Source organism: Bufo bufo, chromosome 4, assembly GCF_905171765.1.
Source record: "Bufo bufo chromosome 4, aBufBuf1.1, whole genome shotgun sequence".
Taxonomy (NCBI): domain Eukaryota; kingdom Metazoa; phylum Chordata; class Amphibia; order Anura; family Bufonidae; genus Bufo; species Bufo bufo.
In genome coordinates this window covers 579,264,775-579,289,187 of record NC_053392.1, presented here as the reverse complement: position 1 = coordinate 579,289,187, position 24,413 = coordinate 579,264,775, and the positions used below count along the sequence as shown (strand labels likewise).

At 44.2% G+C, this 24,413-nt stretch overlaps 1 protein-coding gene across 2 annotated transcripts in view; it reads left to right on the top strand.

Moving 5' to 3' along the window:
* Positions 1–18,195, top strand: part of TRERF1 (transcriptional regulating factor 1) — a 150,977-nt gene extending 132,782 nt beyond the window's left edge. For both annotated transcript variants that reach the window (XM_040430362.1, XM_040430363.1), the window contains exons 13-17: positions 8,350–8,438; positions 10,535–10,648; positions 12,611–12,790; positions 12,925–13,133; positions 16,102–18,195. In XM_040430362.1, the coding sequence (XP_040286296.1) occupies positions 8,350–8,438; positions 10,535–10,648; positions 12,611–12,790; positions 12,925–13,133; positions 16,102–16,423 (914 nt within the window). In that variant the 3' untranslated portion in view covers positions 16,424–18,195. The remainder of the gene's footprint in view (positions 1–8,349; positions 8,439–10,534; positions 10,649–12,610; positions 12,791–12,924; positions 13,134–16,101) is intronic.
* Positions 18,196–24,413: the final 6,218 nt, after the last annotated feature.

Here is a 24,413-nt window from a genome sequence, read left to right as displayed (position 1 = left end):
ACACTGAGCTAAAGAGCTGCCTCATCCTCCTCTCTGCTCTGCTAGTCAGGGATTATGATCCTGAATACAGATAATAAGATCTTCAGCTGGATCTCTGTAAGAATGGAGTTCATGAGGAGGTGGGGATGTGGCTGATGAGCTGCAGCTCTTGTATGCAGTCTCCATTACCGCAGTCTGTCCTGTCCGTCCTTTCTGTACTTCATGTCTCCTCGTTAACTCAATTCCTACAGAGATTCAGCTGAAGTTCTTATCATCTGTATTCAGGACCATAATCAATGACAAGTAGAGCAGAGAGGAGGATGAGGCAGCTCTTTAGCTCAGTGTTGTGAAGTAACTTGTCCTGCTGTGTGATCAGGACAGGTTTTGTGTGCACTAATAGGACGGCAGCCATTTTATATCTCCTAATGATTGCTGCTCAGCCAAAACGAGCCATTATAACTAATGAAAGGTATTTGGGAATACATTTATAATAAAGTAATATTTAAGTATTTTCATTTTCTTAATTCCCGGAGAACCCCTTTAAGTATGTGGGATTGATTTCATAGTTGCCAACAGTCCTTGAATGCAAGCATTTGTAAAGATCGGTGGGTGTTTTTACATACAGTATTTACCCCAGAGTTGGCATTGTAGGCATTTCCTGGGTGCTTTGCATACAGTTTCCCGAAACCACACAAATTTATGAAACCCAAGTGTGGAAGATTCAGGAATGAGGGTGCGTCACTGGTTTGCCAGGACTATCTAAAAACCCATTTACTTACCTTCTGCTTTTCTGTGGTTCTTACGTGATCTTCCTCTGGTGATGCTGACTTTGAAGGTTACTTGTGGTGTTCGGTGGCAGCCGCGTGGTTGAAATGTGATTGTTTAGTCATACGTTTGAGGTCAGTCAGAATGGCACTGGCTGTCTGATATAATAGTGATAGAAAGCCACAATCAAGCCTTCTATGTGCAAGTCGTAGCTGCCAGATAATGATCTCGCCAAGTCTCCCTGTACAGTAAGATCATTTATATTAGTGTTGTGCTGCTGCTCAGGCATAGTGTTTGCTTTTTATATATATACATTATGTATTGCACTAAACAGCAGTGTTTCCAGGACACACTGGGTGTTCTTAAAGGAATTCTCCAAGCATAAATGGTACACGGTGTTATTTTTGAGGGGGCGAAGCATAAAAGATTAAAAAGAGAATCCATGAGTCATGCTCCACCCCCTCCAGCCCCTGCACTAAACATAACTCTTTTGTATGGATCGTTCCGTGAGCTTCAGGAATTTATGGACACATTTTTAACAATTAAAGTCCATCTGTCAGCAGATTTGTTACCTATGAAACAAATCTGCTGACGATGCCCTTTAAAGGGCTTCTGTCACCCCACTAAAGTGATTTTTTTTTTTTGGGCTAGTTAAATTAGTTATATTGCGATATATGAAAATATAATTGTGTTACTTACTTTGATCCAGCAGTTTCTTCCAAAAACGAAGTTTTATAATATGTAAATTAGGTCTCTACCAGCAAGTAGGGCGTCTACTTGCTGGTAGCTGCTGCAGAAAACCGCCCCCCTCGTCGTGTTGATTGACAGGGCCAGCCGGGATCTCCTCCTCCGGCCAGCCCTGTCGGCATTTAAAAAATCGCGCGCCTGTGTTCATTCGGCGCAGGCGCTCTGAGATGAGGAGGTTCGTCTCCTCAGAACTCCCTCAGTGCGCCTGCGCCGATGACGTCTTCTATTTCGGTGATGTCATGAACACAGGCGCGCGATTTTTGAAATGCCGACAGGGCTGGCCGGAGGAGGAGATCCCGGCTGACCCTGTCAATCAACACGACGAGGGAGGCGGTTTTCTGCAGCAGCTACCAGCAAGTAGACGCCCTACTTGCTGGTAGAGACCGAATTTACATATTATAAAACTTCGTTTTTGGAAGAAACTGCTGGATCAAAGTAAGTAAGACCATTATATTTTCATATATCGCAATATAAGTAATTTAACTAGCCCAAAAAAAAAAATATCACTTTAGTGGGGTGACAGAAGCCCTTTAATGACATTCAGTATAGAAATAGTACCTGAAATAAAGGCTAAAAGTTTTATAACATCATCATACTGTATTTTCTGAAACCTGCCACCTTGTGTCAATATCACACAATATTTTACACTAATCAGCTCCTTCATGCAATTTTGCATCCAAATGTAACATTTTATTTAAAAAAATAATAATAATAATAATAATTATGGTACATAAATCATATTAAAGTTTTGAACTGAAGCAGAGCCTGAGACGCCCAACACCTAAATTTATTTTCACAAAGTCGTCAGAACTGAACAGACAAAAATATGCTGGTAAACATTCTCATCACGGAGTATGGATGCAAGTACCTTCATGGTAGTGTACCTTTAAAGGGGACATGAAAATGACCTATTGTTTAAATCAAGTTTTTATGTTAAACATTTTATTTAGAATTTTTGGTGACAATTTTTTAAAATTTTCCATGTCATTATCTGTATTTAAAAAATAATCCTAAAATCATGCAATTCTCACACTGGCCACTAGGCTTAAAACACGTCAAGACTTCCTATCCTGTTCTTTGAGCGCAGCCACATGGGCCGTCGACACAATAGAGAGGACGGACCTCATTGACTTCTATGGTAGAGTTTTCTAGGCGTGCTCTGTGACCTGTGCAGAGGTCAGGAGAGAGGAAATAAGCTGTGATATCACAGTGGATCCTGTGTTATCTATACAGAGGTGATATCTGTCATTGTAATTCTGCCTGTAATGATAATGCGATGGCTACTGAAAAGTTACCTATAAAGAACCGGAAGTCTCAACTTATTTTTAGGACTAGTGGCCAGTGCGATAACTGCATGATTTGAGATATTTTGTTCTAAATATAGTGATGTGGAAAATGTAAAACAAAAATTGAATAAATATTTGTGTAAAATAAAATCCTGATTTAATTAATAGGCCAGATTTTTCATACTTGCGCCCTGTAGCCTGCATCACCTATTGAAAGATTCATACTTACCTGCTCTCTGTCGTTCCAGTCCTGAGCACTGGCTCCCGCTAATCCATGTTCTGGTCTCCAGCTTGTTTTTTTTCTGAGATACATTGTCGCCTGCGCTGCTGCAGTCAATGACTGGTTTCAGCAGTGATGCTGAAGCAGCGCACGTGAAGAAAACAAGCTGGAGACCAGAATATGGACGAACATCATCCAGTGCGCAGGACCAGAGGGGATGGAGGCTACGAGGAGTAAGTAAGGCTACTTTAACGCTTGCTTTTTTAAATCCGGTTTTGAGATCCAGCAGCGGATCTCAATACCGGAATTAAACGGATCAGTTTTGATCTTGCACATCAGGATTTATCCTTTCCGTTAGGATGCGGTTGTGTGAAATCAAAATGGATCAATCGCTAAGTACATTGAAAGTCAATGGGTGACTAATCCGTTTTTTTAGGCTGTTAAAAAAATGGATCTGTCACCACTGACTTTTATTGTTTTCAGTACCGGATCCGTTTATTTTATTTTAGTTTCTATGACCGGACACAAAGCTGCAGCTATGTTTTTCTATACTACAGACAGTTATATCAGTTCACATCAGCTTTTGAAGCAGGTTTAGTTATTACAAAACCCAACAAAGCAACACATTGCATTTTTTGGATCTGGACTGAAAGTGCATCCTGCATTTTGGCATCAGTTTCCTCTCCTCCATAAAAATGAGTTAGTATGCATAATTTACCAAATATACAGTACAGACCAAAAGTTTGGACACACCTTCTCATTCAAAGAGTTTTCTTTATTTTCAGGACTATGAATATTGTAGATTCACACTGAAGGCATCAAAACTATGAATTAACACATGTGGAATTATATACATAACAAACATGTGTGAAACAACTGAAAATATGTCATATTCTAGGTTCTTCAAAGTAGCCACCTTTTGCTTTGATTACTGCTTTGCACACTCTTGGCATTCTCTTGATGAGCTTCAAGAGGTAGTCCCCTGAAATGGTTTTCACTTCACAGGTGTGCCCTGTCAGGTTTAATAAGTAGGATTTCTTGCCTTAGAAATGGGGTTGGGACCATCAGTGGCGTTGAGGAGAAGTCAGGTGGATACATAGCTGATAGTCCTACTGAATAGACTGTTAGCTGCTTTTTTCTTGCCATAATACAAATTCTAAGTAAAGAAAAAAGCAACCAAGTAAAGAAAAACGAGTGGCCATCATTACTTTAAGAAATTAAGGTCAGGCAGTCAGCCGAAAAATTGGGAAAACTTTGAAAGTAAGGGCTATTTGACCATTAAGGAGAGTGATGGGGTGCTGCGCCAGATGACCTGGCCTCCACAGTCACCGGACCTGAACCCAATCGAGATGGTTTGGGGTGAGCTGGACCGCAGAGTGAAGGCAAAAGGGCCAACAAGTGCTAAGCATCTCTGGGAACTTCTTCAAGACTGTTGGAAGACCATTTCAGGGGACTACCTCTTGAAGCTCATCAAGAGAATGCCAAGAGTGTGCAAAGCAGTAATCAAAGCAAAACGTGGCTACTTTGAAGAACCTAGAATATGACATATTTTCAGTTGTTTCACACTTGTTTGTTATGTATATAATTCCACATGTGTTAATTCATAGTTTTGATGCCTTCATAGTCATGAAAATAAAGAAAACTCTTTGAATGAGAAGGTGTGTCCAAACTTTTGGTCTGTACTGTATGTCAAAATGACATGAAGAACAATGCTAGAGCGAAACCAGCTCCGACTATGTGCAGAGCCTCACCCTGACCGCACACTGACACCGAGGAGCACAATCTACTTATTACTTACTTATCACCTCGTGACCAGGTCTTACTGATCCTGCGTGATACGACCCTCCACAATAAAACCTCTCATTATCTGTGCGACAGTAGATCCATTGCACAAAGGAGGTAACAGAAGACTATCTCGATGGAGATAGTCATTAGTGCTTTACCATACACTATATTGGATGGAAGAACACAGAAGGAAACAATGCCATTCCAGACTCTGCAAAAATGTGCTTTCATTCTTTATTCTCTTTGGTATCTACAAATATGGAAACCACCAACAAGCAGGCCACTGCTACCAACAAATTATATTATGGATTTTATTTTATTTTTTTAACCATAGGTTGTACATTACATCCAAGTCAAGGTCATTAACGCAGTATTTGATGACTATGAATATTGAATGTACAGTATTTATTACATTGGTCATGTTACTGTTAATAACAGGCGTTATTAATGTGTTGAAGTGCTGGCTATCAGACCCACAGCCCGTTCACAATATGGAAACATTATATGCTGAAAGTACTAAACAGACGCATACAATAAAAATAATAGATCCATCATCAGCAACTTGTTTATGGTTTCCAGTGCCTAGAGACTGGTGAAGGTTTTGCAGATGTCATATGAAGTACTAGAGTTTATGTACTACATGGCCGAGTCCCATTATTCTGACCACCAGCTAATATCCAGAGTAACCGCTGTGTGTAGCACAGACAGCGGCTAGACGGGCTGGGACTGACTCCGTAAGGTCCTGGTAGGTTGTCCCAGGTATCTGGAGCCATGCTGACTGCATCCCACAGCTGCTGGAGGGGGATCCATAGAGCGAACACGACCATCGAGGTGGTCCCACGGATGCTTAATTCTGTTCAGGTACTACCCTGGCCCCTAATTCCCCAGACTTAAAGTCTTGGTCATGCTCTTCCGACCAATGCCGGACATTTCTAGCCGTATGACATGTCTTATTGTCTTGCTGGAAAATCCTATCCGTCACCACCAGCTTGTGTTCTTCCAGCAATGGCTGCAGGGTGTCTGTTCTCTGATGTTTCTCACCTGACATGCCAACGTCCTGATGAAGTAGAAAATGTCACTCATCGGAGAAGACAACCCTTTACCAATCAGTTGAGGTCCAGTTCGGACACAGACATGTAAATTGAAGCTTTTCCGCTGATGCAGCTTCGTTAGCAGAGGTGCAATGTCTCCTCTGGAGCCCCATATGCAGTTGGGTTCCCTGAATTGTTGTATTAGACACACGTCTGGTGCCCCCTGGTTCATTCTGGCGGTAAGCTGCTTTTACTGTAGCTGGTTGGTTCACCCTCATGCACCTTCGTAGCCGACGTTCACCTCTCACATCAGTGGCACATGGTGCTCTGAAGTTTTCATGTCGCTTATTCACAATGGTGCAATTTGTCCACTCCCCATACACTTTCACTTCAGAAGCATGTGAACTGTTCACACTGCTCAGTGTCCGAAATACGGCCACCCTTGGCCCGAAAGCCAATTATCATCCCTTTTTGCAACTCTGATAAATATCCCCTATTACCCATTACAGTAGGATATGTGTGCAGACAACCTATCGCACACCTTATATACTCACCGAGCTAGCTCAGCACACCTTATATACCCACCGAGCCAGCTCAGCACACCTTATATACCCACCGAGCCAGCTCAGCACACCTTATATACCCACCCAGCCAGCTCAGCACATGGTATATACCCACCGAGCTAGCTCAGCACACCTTATATACTCACCGAGCTAGCTCAGCACACCTTATATACTCACCGAGCTAGCTCAGCACACCTTATATACCCACCCAGCCAGCTCAGCACACCTTATATACTCACCGAGCTAGCTCAGCACACCTTATATACTCACCGAGCCAGCTCAGCACACCTTATATACTCACCGAGCCAGCTCAGCACACCTTATATACTCACCGAGCCAGCTCAGCACACCTTATATACTCACCGAGCCAGCTCAGCACACCTTATATACTCACCGAGCCAGCTCAGCACACCTTATATACTCACCGCCAGCTCAGCACACCTTTATATACTCACCGAGCTAGCTCAGCACACCTTATATACCCACCGAGCCATCTCAGCACACCTTATATAACCACCGAGCCATCTTAGCACACCTTATATAACCACCGAGCCATCTTAGCACACCTTATATACTCACCGAGCCAGCTCAGCACACCTTATATACTCACGAGACAGCTCAGCACACCTTATATACTCACCGGGCCATCTCAGCACACCTTATATACTCACCGGGCCATCTCAGCACACCTTATATACTCACCGAGCCAGCTCAGCACACCTTATATACCCACCGAGCCAGCTCAGCACATTTTATATACTCACCGAGCCAGCTCAGCACACCTTATATACTCACCGAGCCAGCTCAGCACACCTTATATACTCACCGCCAGCTCAGCACACCTTATATACTCACCGCCAGCTCAGCACACCTTATATACTCACCGAGCTAGCTCAGCACACCTTATATACCCACCGAGCTAGCTCAGCACACCTTATATACCCACCGAGCCAGCTCAGCACACCTTATATACCCACCGAGCCAGCTCAGCATATGTGACTTCCTTCATGAGCTAAACACTGCTGATGTTGAGAGTAGGAGGGGGTCAGAATAATGGGACTTGACTGTATATACTGTGTATTTAACCAAAAATGCTCTGGATGCAAGATGTATCCATGCATGTTTTCAACTTTAGGGCTGTTGGATAGAAAAAAAATAGTGCCTACCACCTATGTCAGCCGGCCATAGACATAAAATAACTAACAAAAGTTATCCGGCTGCTGTTTTTCACACCACCTTCTCCCATTAAGGGCTCATGCACACAAACATGTGCGCCCTGTGACTATGCATGGGCACCGGCATTGTGGCCCCCGTTTGTGGATGCGGAACCATTCATTTGAATGGGTTTGCGATCCACACGATTCATTCCGCACTGCTAAAAAATAGACCATTTTTTTTGCAGTGCGGAGGCACGGAGTGAAATCCCACGGAAGTGCTGCATAATGCTTCCACTCCACACTGCTCCGTATATTGCGGACCCATTTAATGAATGGGTCCGCATCCAGGATATGGAGCGTACAGGGCTGGTGCCCGTATATATTGCTGAACCGCCGTTTGCGGTCTGCAGTATGAGCACGGACAGCTTATGGTCGTGTGAATGGACCCTAATATTTATGGTTGGCTCAGAAGAACACATTCCGTCTATGGAGGGAGGAGGGTGTGTAGCTGCCAGATATCTCCATTACCAAAGCAGAGAGAGGATGCAGGAGTAGCCTCTGATCTGTGGCTCTCCAGCTACTGCTAACTACAACTCCCAGCATGCCTGCAGACAAGGCCGTTAAGGTGTTTTTAGACTGTTTGGTTAAAACACATTATTTAATATGTTTCACCTGTCAAGTCAAAAAACCCATGTGCATGTTTTCCAATCTGACACCAACCAATCCCCCTTCCCCCAAAGCCATCGGGTGGTAGAGGGATGTACCTACCGTTTTTTCAGCCTCCAACTGAAACTCTATTTATATTCCTTTTTCCAGGATCCGATTACTGGACCACCAACGAGAAGAAGAGTTTTAACAAAGCAATAAACACCTGCAATAAGGATTTATTCCATGTCCAGAAGATGGTAAATTCCTCCTGTTGTCATATGGACAGTAGAGAATATGGTAAAAATCCATGAAAGGGGTTGTTTGAGATAAAAAAAAAAAAAAAAAAAAAAACTTCTGACAGGCAGAAATAGTCATAAAATAATCAATTGCACCTGCCTCCGATCCTACCCGATGCTGCATCCATGACGTCATCTCATTGGCTGCAGCAATGACATCCCAAACACTGCTGCAGCCAATCACTGGCCTCAGCAGTACACGGCACAAGACCAATGAGGCCAGTGATTGGCTGCAGTGTTATGGAGAGGTATATGGGCGCGACATTGCTGCAGACAAACAAACAAAGCCGGTCCAGGGGGATAAGAAGGTAGGTGAATATACGTTCTTTTATTATTTTAAGACCATTCCTGTAGTTTTTTTTTTTTTTTATGACAACCCCTTTAATGCAGCACATGATATATGATCGGCCAGAAATACTGATAATCCAGAGTGGGGTGGGGGTGGGGGGGGGGGGGAATAAAATCCTAAAATGGGTACCAGCTGAACAGTGACTACACGGGGGTCTTATATACAGTTTCATGAACATTTCATGTCAGAAATGTATTATTATTCTTAAATCATAATTTAAAACCTAAAATGGTTGCTGTATACTGTAGAATAGAAATAAACGGTGGGCGGTATGTGCAGAGTGCACAACGATGATAGGACATTAGATACCAAAGCTCCTCGCCCGACCGTCACAAGGAGAAAGTGCTGTGATAAGTGTTGGGTTCAGCCCCGGGGCAGAGATGGCCATCAGTCTCATTTCCTCCCAACACAAGCCAAGAACAAATGTTCTGATGTCATGTAGGACAGACAGCAGCAACTGATGGAAACGTTATAGCTTGTCTATAGCAGACTGCTCCATGGCTGACCTCACAAGACGGGACTTGTGGCATCTACAAGGAGCACTGTTTAAAGGGCCTCTATCAGTAGATTTGTACCTATGACACTGGTTGACCTGTTACATGTGCACTTGGCAGCTGAAGGCATCTGTGTTGGTCCCATGTTCATATGTGCCCGCATTGCTGAGAAAAATGATGTTTTATTATATGCAAATGAGGCTCTAGGAGCAACGGGGGCGTTTCCATTACACCTAAAGGCTCCGCTTTCTCTCCAGCTGCCGAGCCTGCAGCTGACAGGGCGAGGTGTGATCATGTTTTCAATCTCTGGCCCTGTCAAAGTGCAGAGGGTGCAGCAGTTGCAGAGAGGGTGGAGCCTCTAGGTGTAATGGTAACGCCCCCGTTGCTCCTAGAGGCTCATTTGCATATAATAAAACATCAGTATTCATTTCTCAGCAATGCGGGCACATATAAACATGGGACCAACACAGATGCCTTCAGCGGCCAATCGCACATGTAACAGGTCAGCCAGTGTCATAGGTACAGAACTGCTGACAGATGCCCTTTAAGGAAAGGGAGTACACACGAACCTCGGATGACGGCATTATGCTGCTACTTCTGGCCGCACAGAAAATGATATACTCCGTATCCGGAAATGACTCATAACACTAAATATAATTAGCAGCATAGTCATAAAGTGAATAGGGCCACCCTAACTCTACCCAAAATAAGTATAAATGACCACGAACCCCACGTGTATTGTCAACATCTATGGCAACTTCCTTAGGAGGGGCCGGTGGATATGCTTGGGGCTTTTACTACCATGCGGTCCTGGCTATCCGAATTATTCTTATGCGACTGGTTTTGTATGAGCATTTGCACACCCGTCAGCCCTGTTTCACACTGCCGGCAGGAATCAGCCAGACACAAACCGTTTTGCCCAGCCGATTCTCGGCATATTTGCTGGGTTTTGGCTAGATCTTCGCCGGATCCCATTATAGATATGGGGCCAGACGCCATTATGGCAGTGAAGGATCCGACAGGAACACCCTGCTGCATCTGTAAACTCTGGTGTGAAACTGGCCTTCTGGAGATATACATTTTATTACATTTCTGTGATTTATTAGCAGACCTTTATAATTATAGCACGTACTGGTGAGCCTGTGTGACCTCCATGCATGGACAGATAAAACAAGAGGATCTTAACGAAGCCGCGTTGCCGTTGTTTTTTCTAGATAAAGACAAAGACGGTGTCGCAGTGCGTAGAATATTATTACACCTGGAAGAAGATCCTGCACATGGGCCGCAGGAAGAGGTCACGTCTCATTGAACTGCATGAGGATGATACGGTGAGGGTATTGTCCTAGGACGGCCCGGGATGTGATATTTCATATTGAGGAGGGGGCTCACATGAATATGGTGGGATATCTGGATGGGAGTTGTGGTTCTAAGACCCCACTGCCTGCTGGAACGAAGGGGCCTAACGCCTGTACAGAAGCTCATGGAAACCATTCATCTCTATATAGTCCAGTCCACACGGCCTCCATGAGGTACAGGCTCTGTGCACCCGGCTTTGTTTGTAGCCCCTGTAGTGCAGTTTTTGCTGTTTGAGTGATCTGAAACCTCAGATTTTACCTCCAAGTGCCGCGGTTAGGCAGCGGACACAGGTAAAACGCATTAAAGTGATGAGACCACATCAGCAAGCAGTAAAAATGCATGTGTTTTGTGCCCTGTGGTTCTGGCTGCATCACTTCCATTACATCTAAGGCTAGGTCTACACGACGACATGTGTCGCGCGACAATAAGTTGCGCAACAGATAGGGCACAACTACAGTGCATCTCGAATGGATTTTTTGCGACTGTTGCATCGCAGTCGCAGCATGCGACACCATACATAGACTATCATTATAAAAACTGTCGCGCGACAAAATGTCGTCGTGTAGACCTAGCCTAAAGCTACATTCACACTACAGTCACTGTCAGTTTTTCTGTCATTTTTGCATCTGTTTTTTGTCAGTTTTTTTTTGACGGCGGTAATAAGGTTCCCTCCCCCGAGTGGCCCCCAGCATTAATAATGTGCAGGATTTTTTTAATACTTCATTACGGCCATTAGACAGGAGTGCACCCATCTAATAGCCCTTAAAAATGGGTACACTAGTGAATAAATGGCCTTTTAGGGGTTAAAAAAAACGTATCCACTTGCACGGGCAGAGGCATTTTTATTTTAACCCCTAAAAGGCTATTTTATTTATTTATTTTTTTACTGGTGTACCCATTTTTAACGGCTGACAGGTGCACTTAAAAAAAACCTGTCATGTGAATAGCCCTATTTACCTCAATTGGTTCTAAGAATGACCGCATGACAGCGATTTTTCAATGTGTGAATGTAGCCCAAGGCTGATCAAGTCCATATAAGCTCCTTAGTTACGCACTTCTGCCCCTTCATTCCAGCGATCATTAGTGGTCTCAGTACCTGGACCCCTATCAATCAAAAAGTTTTTTGGGGACAATAGTGACAATTAAAGCCACCTATGACATTTTGATCAATTTGCCGCAAACTATCCATGCATCTTGCAGTGATAAACATCCCCCAAAATGTGAACAGGGCTATTTCCAAATATGTAACATGAAGCCCAACCGTACATTACAACATCAACTCCGCCATCAAACATTGGTGGGGTTTTCTCTTCTGTCCCATCGAGGTTATAGTCACACTGGATTTTTCCATCAGAAAAATCTACCACAGAATCCATGAGCGACCCATGGATTTCTGCCACAATTTTGTGGATCCTCCTCATTCAGTGGCGCTAATCTGCAAGTGAACAACCTCTCTGCAGAAACCACCCCATAAAGGTCCATGTCCTTTCTTTGGAAATCTGCTCAGAAATGATCCCGCGTCGTATGGTTGGCAGAGCAGATTCCCATTGAAAACAACGGGGGTCGGTTTTCCGTGTGGATTTTGGTGCAGAAATCCACACACAACTTCTGCCATGGGAACGAGCCCTAAAGGGTATTATCCAGGCATAGTCTTTCCCCCGATCTACCACTGCAGGCCAGGGCAATCGTCTGATGCCCAGTTAGTATTAATTAGAACAGGACCCTTGCATGCTACGCTCGCTAGGTATCTGACATTTGCTTTGGTAACTGTACCTCCCAGGATGCAGTGGGGCCTCACCATGCCTGATGTCAGAGCGGCCAGGATGGTATTCCTGGATAATCCCGCTATGTAACTCCCTCTGCACACAAGACTAGTGATTAGGCCTCAGTTTATCACATGTATTGCACTGACAAAGATCATTTCTTTTGTTTAGACCAGTGTGGATGACGTGGATGAGGAGGATGGCGATGAACCCAAGAAGAACGATTCAGCCCATCAACCAGTGCAGAAAACTGCAGAACTACTACATCCAGCAGTGATCGACCATTCTGTACCTGCACACCCTGGCCCTCCAGCCGCCAACTTTGTGTGTGAAATGGGAAACTGCGGAGCTGTAAGTGCACGGTCATTAGTGGCAGGCATACAGCGCAGGGACATGCTACCACCCTGACAAGATTCTCATGATACTATGTTGCACTGAGCGCAGTTTTCTCCCTGTCATATTATATCCTGTCCTTTGGTTTACAGATATTCTGCTCCAGGCAGGCTCTGAACGGCCATGCCCGTATTCACGGAGGAACAGCTACCCCCGCCAAGGTGTTTACAGCTACAAGTACAGGAAGACCCAAATCAGGGGCTCAGAGTGAATACTGTTCTGTGAAGAGCTCCCCGGCGCACAGCACCACCAGCGGGGAGACCGACGCTACATCCGTATTCCCATGTAAACTCTGTGGCAAGTAAGTAGCAGCTCATTCTTGCCATGTCAGGGCGCCAGAGTAAATGGCAGCGGCTATGCGCCAGCGTCAAGGCTGTATCCATGATGTTGATTTCTAGGTGGTCACCTTTTGGACACTTTTTGACCCTTCCTCTGTCAGGGTTTTGGGGCAAATTTTCCAACTCTTGGCATACATAAATAAAACCTGAATTTGAGTGGTTTAAAAAAAAAACAACCATTTATTTTTATGGGGGGGGAGTTTCCTTTATTTATTTTTTTATTGCTGCGGCCAGATATTCGCTGTAAAAGTAGTTTCAGACGAGCGTATTCATTCCAGGAAGCCTTCTCCACTTGTGAATGGTATTTCCCACTCTGAACACTGCCCCTTTTGAAGTGACCGTGCAACATTATAATTTATGATGATGTGAATGTCAGTCTCCCCTTCGATCTACCAAACTGTAGTCACCGCATTACGTTATAACAGTTCAGTAGACCGGCGGTGAGACTGGAATTCATCACATCATAAATCATTATACTGCTGGGAGTTTACTTCACAGGTGCAGCGTTCAGGCAGGGATTTACCGCTCGCACAAGGGGAGTGTTTCCCGGGATTAATACGCTCGTCTGAAAGACGCCAAGTCAATAGGAAAATGTTAAACACACTACAAACTGCATTTTTGTGGTGTTTTATTTCACTTTTTGAATACTTTTTTTTTCTTTTTTTTTTTCTTTTTTAACACAAATCTAAAAAAAAACTAAAGAAAACTACTATTTATGTAACTTAGGCTACTTTCACACTTGCGGCAGAGAGATCCGGCAAGCAGTTCCGTCGCCGGAACTGCCTGCCGGATCAGGCAAAATGTATGCTAACTGATGGCATTAGTAAGACTGATCAGGATCCTGATCAGTCTTAAAAATGCCTGATCAGTCGAAAAAATGCATTGAAATGCCGGATCCGTCTTTCCGGTGTCATCCGGCAAAAACGGATCCGGCATTTATTTTTTCACCTTTTTTTCAGTCTGCGCATGCGCATACCGGAAGGACGGATCCGGCATTCCGGTATTCTGAATGCCGGATCCGGCACTAATACATTCCTATGGGAAAAAATGCCTGATCCGGCATTCAGGCAAGTCTTCAGTTTTTTTAGCCGGAGATAAAACCGTAGCATGCTACGGTTTTCTCTTTTGCCTGATCAGTCAAAACGACTGAACTGAAGACATCCTGATGCAAACTGAACGGATTACTCTCCATTCAGAATGCATGGGGACATACCTGATCAGTTCTTTTCCGGTATAGAGCCCCTGTGACGGAACTCTATGCCGGAAAAGAACAACGCAAGTGTGAAAGTAGCCTAACTGTGAATCCAGATGTTAGCTATGTTAGGCCTCCTTGAGTTAAGTTTTTTGGTGGCATTTTTTACGTGCATTTTTTTGGGTCCTATATAGGTGCGGGAGGGGGGGGGAGACGGAGAAAAAAATCCATTCCCAGAGCATACTGAGTTTTGAAAAAATTTCTACAAAAATGCTGTGCATGCAGGCTTTTCATTAGTTTGCTATAGACTTTAAAATAACATCTGTAGTATTTTTGACAACTAAAAACGCAGAGTCCCAAAAAAAAATATTCAGCAGTTTTTAAACCAGCACCTAGGGGTAAATACTTTTGGAATTGTGTGCAATAAAAATTTTTATTACAGTCACGAGTTATTCAATAAAATATCTCTATAGCGCCACCTAAAAAAAAATATTAAAAAAAAACGCAGAGAAAACATACACAGCAGGTGAATCCAGTCTTAGGGTCCGGCTACACGGAGACACTGAAAAGTCTCGTGACATTTATTGTAATGATAGTCAATGTTGTCGCAATGTGACATGCTTGCTATGACGCGAGTTGTAAAAAAATCGATCCAAGTTGGATTTTTTTGCGACTGTTGCAGCATGTCACATTGCGACGCCATTGACTATCATTACAAAAAAAGTTGTGCGACTGTTCTGCGACGAGAAGTTGCGCAACAAGTGTTGCCGTCTAGCTGTACCCTTTTTGTCGCACAACACTTGCCGCTGTGTAGCCGAACCCTTAGGGCTCTTTCACAGGAGCGGATCCCGTGCGTGGAATCCGCTGCGTGAAAGAGTGCCAAGCCCCGTTCCAGATAGCAGAGACACAGAGCATTAACATGATTGATAACGCTCCGTGCCTCTCTGTGATCTTTTTACTACAAAATCACGGTGACAATTTTATCTCGCTGTGATTTTGTAGTAAAAAGGTCACAGAGAGGCACAGAGCATTATCAATCATGGTAATGCTCCGTGTCTCTGCTGTCCAGAACGGGGCTTTGTACTCTTTCGCGCAGCAGATTACCCGCACGGCATCCGCTCGTGTGAAAGAGCCCTTACAGAGAGGTGTTCTCTAATGTGGCCTGTAGGTGTCACTGTTTAGGCCTGGTATTCCACAATCCGAAACACCAGTGCTCGCTGTTGCTCCCTGCTCACTTGTTTTATTTTTCATTTACTACCCACATCTTCCCAATCGTTCCCCCCAAGTCGCAGGAAAGTGCATCGTATCAGATACTCCGTACAGTGCATGGCTGTAACATAAATGGTCCCAGACAGAGAAATTATTCCTTGTACGTTCTGATTAAAGAAACATTCCTCAGTTGCAAGCCCTCCCTTGTTACTCACGTACTCAGATGATTGTATGTTATAGTTTTAGGCTAATAATTTATTATAAGATATCCAGGGACATAACTATAAGGAGTACAGCCGGGACCAAACAGAAAAGCATTTTAGTCGCAGTCCAGCCCTGGATACATCGGTTGCGATCAATCTAAGGGGGCATGTATGAGGAGACCAGTGTTATAAAATGATACGTAATATTTGGGGGCCCTTTTGCTGTAGGGCCCAGAGGCATCAAGTTACTCCTCTGGTGTAGATGCATACTGACAGGCGCAGGCAATACAACCTGTGTATAACTATACCTACCATCTGTGGTCCTAGGGTCTTCTACAAGATCAAGAGTCGTAACGCGCACATGAAGACTCACAGGCAGCAGGAGGAGCAGCAGAGGCAGAAGGCACAGAAGGCGGCGGTGGCAGCGGAAATGGCCGACACCATTGCAAGGACTATAGTAAGGACTACTTTGCCCACGGACAATATCATGCCGTTTGATCCCTTCAGCCTGATTAAAAGCTTGAAAGAAGAGTTTGATGACGATGTGGCCCAGGATTTAGAAGATGTCCTAAAGGAGACAGAGGTCATGCACCCCGATCTGATCTTGGATGATGAGGATGTGGATCTACTGCAGGATGGGGACTTGTAGCCACCAACATGGATCCTTGCATCCATTTCAGTTATAGTTGGGGGTTCATTTTGTTGGCTGAGCATTATATGCCCTGGAGCCACCAACTCGCTGTAACACAAAGTACGATGTGAAGCTTTACTGAATTCGAATTTGTTTGCCGTTGTTAAAGGGCTTGGCGCATCTCAGACATTAATGACACATCGCTAGAATATGCCATCAGTGTCAGACAGAAGCGGGTCCCACCTCTAGGAATGGGACCCCAAAGTGAAGGAGAGCCCATCCATAGCTTGCTCTCTATTCACTACTATGGGAATTCTGAAAATACCGGAGTGAGCTTGCTCGGCTATTTCCAGAAGTCCCATTGCAGTGAAAGGAGAGCGCACCGCACATGCACAGCCACCTCTCTATTCACAGCTATGAGAGCTAGAAGCGGGTCACAGAGGTAGGACCTGCACCTGTCTGATATTGATGGCATATCCTAGAGATATATCAATGCCTGAGATAGGAATACCCCTCTAAGGCTGTTTACATTCATTGCTCAGGCAAAACCGTGACCATGGTGGCCACCATTTTGTGGTCAGACCGTTGTGCAGTGTAGCAGTTACCTATTCAGACCCCAACAAGGTTCATTTATTCTGGTAAATACACAAGCCTGCGATCTCCATGGTTATTTTGGGATAAAAATATGAAAAATCAATAGTGTTCTCATGAGAAGTCTTCTCTGCTGGTTTTTCATAGGGACATTGCGTGGATCCAAATCCACACCGTCCCTGTGATTATCCACACAAAGCTGCCATTGAAGATGTGGAGATTGGTGTAAATGACTATCTGGATTCTTACAGCGTCCCTATGACAAGTCGTCTGGAAAAACCCAGAGCATAGGAGGGAAGTGTCATGGGGCTATAACGTCAATGAACGATGAAAAATATTACAGGCAGGAACCAAAGGGAACGACATGTTTACATATAAGGAAGATTCTTCTAGAAGCTGACTGTACATGACTACTATACCGAATACTCTCCATCCACCAAACCCAATGTGATGATGGGAGCTGTAGTACTGGAGGATCATAGGGATGTCCATTTTAAATGAAGGACACTACGGCTATCCATTGGGTTGGAGCCCCTTGTTTGTCTCCCCCTACTAATGGGGGGCTACCAGCAATATGAACCCAAGCAGTTAGCTGCTGGACCCCGTTATTCAGATAAGGACATCTTCGATGATATACCAGAAGAGCTGTGCCCAGGAATGGTGGTGATGTTGCCCGTGGTAACCCCCCAGATTGCAGTTCTCAACCTGTGATCCGATTGGATACTATCGGCAGCTTCTCCCCCATTACGGTACGTAAGTCATTCTAAGTTTCGCTTTGGGCTCCTCCCAGATCCCTGACTTTTGTTTAACCATCCTTAGAAACAAGATGGTGTCCTCGTTCTTTGTTTTGTTTAGGGTGGATGTCGTGATGTACTAAATGAGTGTTTGAAACGGGATTCTATTTTAATTAATGTGTTTTTAAAATGTTTTATTTTTTTATTATCAGACTGGTCTCTTAAAAAGTTTTTCTAAAGTGCAACCTTCCTCACATGGGGCCTCGAGCGTACACCAGGATGAAAGAAAATGTATATACTAGGCCTTAAGTAGCGCAGAGAGAAAATGGGGCAACCGCCACCGTAGCCAATCAGATCTCTGCTTCACCTGGTGTTACCATATTTTTTATGGCTTTTTTATTGTCAATTTTATACACGCAGACACCTAAGGGAAAAACTTCTGAAAAACGACCTGTATAAAATTTACAATAATAAAAAATAAAAATAAAAACTCCCCTTGCTGCTGTAGATTTCAGTTTTGGTGCACAGATGGCCCAATATGCCCCCAGTTATTAGGGAGAATGCGCCTCTTCATAATTGTGGTGCATCTGACACAAGTTAAGACTGGCTTACAAAACACCTGTCTTAGGGCTCATGCACCGGACCGTAGCCTGTTTTGCGGTCCTCAAATTGTGGATCTGCAAAACAGAGATACCGTCCATGTGCGTTCCACTTTTTCAACTTATACGACCTATAATAGAACAATTCTATCCTTTTTTTGTAACGCGGACAGAACAGACATACAGAGAACAGACATACACTGTGTGCGATCCGCATCTTTTGCGGCCCCATTGAATGGGTCCGCATCCGATCTGCAAAAAATGCAGATCGGACGTGGACAAAAATACATTGATTACTCTTACCGGTAATCCGTTTTCCATGATCCCATGGCAACACCTGTGAGAGATCCTCGCTCTTCCGGACAGGAAACAGGAACTTCCCAGATCTTTAAAAGGGTCCTCTGTACTCCACTGCTCAGTTTGTGACAAGATTCCTAGGACCTTCAAAACCCCTATATACAGTGAAACTTAACACCTCATACATAAATATCTTAAATATATGCCATTCAGCATATCTCCTCTTTAAGATAACTTCTATGAAACTAAATATATGTGTAATTTTTATTTTATTTTTGGGGGAGAGGGGAATAATGTAGGTGCTGTCATGGGCTCATGGAAAACAGATTACCGGTAAGAGTAATCAATGTATTTCCATTACGCCCCATGACAGCACCTGTGAGAGATTAGACTAGATAATTTTAGGGTGGGACTTTCTCCCAAAGGACAGTTCCTGAGCAGACAAGAAGTGCAATCTGTAATGTTTGTAAAACGTGGTCTGAGAGTTCCAGGTCATAGCTCTACAAATTTGGTCAATGGTGGCACACCCCTTCTCTGCCCAAGATGATGCCACTGCGCTCGTTGAATGGGCCGAGAAGCCAGTAGGAACCTGGAGACCTGCCAGAGAATAAGCTAAGCCTATTGTCTTCATAATCCATCTGGCTAAAGTGCGACTTGTAACTTTTAACCCTCTGTAGCACCCTAGAACGGAACGAAAAGTTGAGAGGCTTTCCTATTGTTGACTCTAAGTATCTACAGACACATCTCCTCACATCAAGTGTATGAAATGTCTCCTCGTCTTCACTTTTGGGATTTTGACAAAAAGAGGGGAGAACAATTTCCTGGGATCTATGAAAATCCGAGACAACCTTTGGCAGAAAAGCAGGGTCTGGTTTAAACACTATCCTATCTTCCAGTACCAAGGTATAAGGTGGAGAGGCGGATAAGGCGGAAAGCTCCCCCACTCATCTAGCAGATGTAACAGCCATCAGAAATGCAGTCTTGTATGACAGCATTCTCAAGGAAATAGAATCTATGGGCTCAAATGGACTTTTTGTTAACCTAGAAAGTACTATATTAAGATCCCAGGGAGCTGTCTTGACCTTAACAGAAGGGAATAACCTGGATGGCGCTTTAATAAACCTCTTAATCCAGGGATGGGTAGCCAACCTGAAGTCAAATAGCGCACTGAAGGCAGAAATCTGGACTTTTAGAGTGCTAGGTTTCAATTTTTTGTTAAGACCTTCCTGTAGAAAATCTAAAATGAATAGAATATTTGGTGGCGAAACCAGATCTAGGCCTGACCCAGCAAATTGAACAAAGGTCTTCCAAACCCTCAAATAAATGTTAGAGGTAACCTCCTTTCTACTAGCTAGTAGAGTTTCTACCACTTGTTCTGACAGACCCCTGGCCTTAAAGAACTCTCTCTTTCAAAATCCGGGCCGTTAAGTGTAACTTCTTTACTTCCGGATGACGTAGAGGGCCCTGATACAGCAAGTCCTCCATCTCTGGCAGTATCCAGGGATCCGAAAGAGATAGCCTCCTTAAACAGGCAAACCATACTCTTTTCGGCCAGAATGGAGCTATTAAGATCACCGTTGCCTCCTCCCTCCTGATCTTCTGAATTACCCTGGGTAATAGGCAGAGAGGGGGGAAAGCATAAACCAGATCTCTGCCCCAATGTTGAGACAGGGCATCATCCCCAGGGACTGATCTGACAAACTGAGAATTATTTTTTTTGGCATTTCCTGTTTTCTCTGGATGCAAAAAGGTCTATTGTTGGGGACCCCCACAGAGCTTCTATCTGATAACAGACATCTTGGTTTAGACACCAGTTTCCTTGACTGAATTTGTGTCTGCTCAGAAAGTCTGATTCGCAGTTCTCTGAGCCTTTCAGGTGTACTGCTGAGAGAGATGGAACCTTCCCCTCCATTAGAAAATTAAGGACGCTAGATTCAGTAGCTGAGGAGTAGTGTAGAGCGAACTTGTGTTTTAAGTTCGGCGTCTAAAGTTTGAGTTCAGGTTATCGAAGCATCCCGTTATGGATTCTAAATTCCGTTATGGTCCATGGTAGCAGAATCCATAACGGGATACTTCGATAACCCGAACTTTAGACGCCGAACTTAAAACACAAGTTCGCTCAACACTACTGAGGAGATCTTGTCCCCCCTTGTCTGTTGATATAGGCCCACCACTGTCGTGCTGTCGGATAGAATTCTGACATGTCTGTCTATCAGAAAGGGAAGACCTTCCTTCAAGGCAGCCCGTACTGCCCTCAATTCCCTGGAGTTTTGGGATTGTAGACTCTGAGATTTTGACCACTGACCTTGGGAAAACCCCAAAACTGAGGGGGCCCCCCACCCCTTGGGGCTGGCGTCTGTTGTAATTATCAATGGATCTTCTTTCACCCATTCTACTCCTTGAATCAAGTTCAGCTCCTTCATCCACCACAAAAGGAAATCCTTTACTGACCTGGGGATTACATATTTGCAGTCTAGGGATAACATTCCCTCGTCCCAATGCGAAAGGATGTATGACTGCAGTATTCTGTACCTGAACTGGGCCCATTTTACCGCTGGTATACATGCAGTCATTAGACCTAAAATGGACATAGCTTCTCTCAGCGTGGATATTCTGCTGAATTCCCTCATCGTCTGTTGTAATGCCAGTCTCTTTTCTACTGGAAGAAAGGATTTTTGGGCTAATAAATCTAGTTGAATTCCTAGAAAAATGCAGCGGTAAGCTGGTGTTAGACATGACTTGTCCCAATTTATGAGCCAACCTAGTTTTGTCAGAATCCCCAACACTATCTGAATTTGGCTCGCCAGAATGTCTGGGGACTGCCCTACCATAAGGAGGTTGTCTAGATAAGGAATTATGATAATGTCCGATCTCCTTACTTGTGCCAACCCCTCTGCCATTAGTTTCGTGAACACTCTTGGCGCTTGTGATAATCCAAAGGGGAGCGCTCTGAATTGTAGATGAGCTATCGATTCCCCATCCGTACTGCCACCCTGAGAAATTTCTGAGATGAAAGATGTATGGGTACATGTTAGTAGGCGTCTTTTATGTCTATAGAGGCCATCACACAGTTGGGGAATAGGTGAAGAACTGTTGAGGATATTGATTCTATTGGAAATTTTCGGTATGTTAAATACTGATTCAGCTCTTTTAGATTTATTATCGTCCGATAAGTCCCGTTGGGTTTGAGGACAAGGAAGAGAGTCGACTAAAATCCTTTCCCTATTTCTTCCGTGGGAACCAGTATTAGTACCGACTTGGTCAGTAGGTTTTTTACTTCTTCTATCAATGCTGTTTGCTTTGGTGAGTTTTGATTAGCAGCGATTTTTTATCTTTTTGGTGGAAGCTTTTTGAAATCAGACTGTAATTTTCCTTTTATAATATTTTTTTATCCAGGCACTTGTTGTGATATTTTGCCAGGCTTGAGAAAATAAAGAAAGATCAGCGCCAACCTGAGGCTTGGCGTCATTGCTGAGACACATTTGGGGTTTGAGGTTTGGATTTGAACAACAAACCCTTTGATTTGCTACTTCTCCAATCACTACCTTTCTCTTGGTCCCCTAAGCCCCTTTTTTTCTCTCCACCCAAAATGGCTTGCTTTGTTTGGGAAAAGTTGGTAGTTTTTCTATCTGACTACTTGTCCAGTATGTCATCCAATGCTGACCCGAACAAGAAATTTCCCTGGCAAGGGAGGGCGCATAAATTAGATTTGGATGCCACATCACCCTTCCATCCCTTCAACCAGAGGGATCTCCTGGCGGAGTTAGATAATGCAGCTGCTCTAACCCATAACCTTAGTGCATTCGCCAAGGCGTCTGAAATAAAATCTACTGCCTTTAGCATGGTAGGTATCCCCTCCAGTAATTGTTCTCTTGGGGGTCTTATTCACTATATGTGATTCTAATTCTCCTAACCAGACTTTAAGCGATCTGGCCACTGAAGTCGTTGCGATATTGGGCTTAAAAGACGATGTGGATGCCTCCCAATTTTTTCTTAGATAGGTGTCCCCTCTCTTATCCATTGGATCCTTAAGGGATACAAGATCTTCAAATGGAAGTGCTGATCTTTTATTCACTTTTGCTACCGGGGCGTCTACCCTAGGGACATCCTGCCAGGCCGCAATTTCTTCATCATTAAATGGGTATTTTCTTTTAACAGCTCTAGGGATAAAGAACTTTTTATACAGTTTGTCCCATTCATGTTTAACTAGTTCTTTAATGCAATCCTGAATGGGGAATACTCTAGCTTTTCTTGATCTCAGACTCTCAAACATTACTTCTTGTCTGGATCTAGACTCTTTCTCTTCCTCTACCTCCATTGTGGACCTCACTGCTTTTAGTAATAAATCTGTATCCTCCACTTTGAACAGTGGCCTCCCCGCAAGCTTTTCAGAGGAAGAATCCGAGCTTGTAATTGCTCCTTCCGCTGAATCAGTTTTCCTATGTTTCGACGAGCCTGGAAGTGACTTTTTAAATTGTTCCACAGAGGAACGAACCTCCATTTTGACTAAATCCTGAATATTCTAGAGTAAGGATGGGGATTATTCCGCTACCAATTTATCCGGACAGGGTTGACAACAAGCTTTGGGGTAAGATGGGCTCAATTTTCTTTTGCAAATTCCACATTCTCTGGCTTTAGTCTTGTGCGTAGCTTTTCTTGGGGCCTTCTTAACCTGCATTAACACATAGCCCATAATCAGTTACCAAAAGGAAAAAATAATCTCCTAAAAAGGAGATAGCAGGGATAACCCCTCTTACCCCCCAGTAGTACCATGCAGGATTCGGAGTGTATCTCCTGTCTTTCAGTGCGCTGTTGCATCTCCCCTCCTTCCTGCATTTTGCGTGCGTTTAAGGGGTATGGGAGGAAGATCTGGCTGTCTGGTCAAAGCCTGCTGCTGCTTCCTTCCATGCTGGCTGGCGTCCCCTCTTCAAAAAGGCCGTGCACCGCCCGCCATGTTTCTTGGCCCTTCCTGTTCAGGTGAAACGCACGTGTTACTTCCCGTGCGCCCAGGACAGGCCTGCCGTTAACCACGAGTAGAGGACGACTCCTCCCCCCTCTTCACCGAACTTCGCAGACCGAAGGGTACGAGGTGGCCACCAGGGATCCCCCAATGGCATAATGAAGAGGGAATGACCAGGTTTTACAGCAGCTCCTAGTGGAGACTTACGCCGTCAGGTAGCTCCACTAGGCCTAAGGTAATTAACCCTAGAGGTCCTGCAGGCCCCTAATAGACCTGGGAAAGAACCATCCCCCTGTCCTACGGACAGGAAACAGGAAGAAACTGAGCAGTGGAGTACAGAGGACCCTTTTAAAGATCTGGGAAGTTCCTGTCCGGAAGGGGGAGGATCTCTCACAGGTGCTGTCATGGGGCGTAATGGAAAATATGTTTGTTTGCATGAGGCCTTAATAAAAGTCTCCCATGGGCAAAACTAGCCTAAAGGATTTATGTCCAGGATTAGAAAATCATTGCTGGGTTATTTCGAAAATACTGCCACACCTGTCTACGGACTGTGTGTGCTATTGTAGCTTAGCGCCATCCACTTCAGTTGAGCTGAGCTGCAGTACCTGACACAACCTGTGCACCGGTGTGGTGCTATTTCTAGAAGTAAGCAGCCATGATTTTTGAATCCTGTACAATCCGTTTATTAACACTGCATGCAGACTCTTCACGAATAAGAATTTTAAGATTGCGGTTAGTGTTAGCGACTTGCCTCGGGCCCACCAGTCATACTGTATTGTCCCCCCTGTATAACGTTCAATCTTTGCGGCCATTAAAGGGGTTGTACA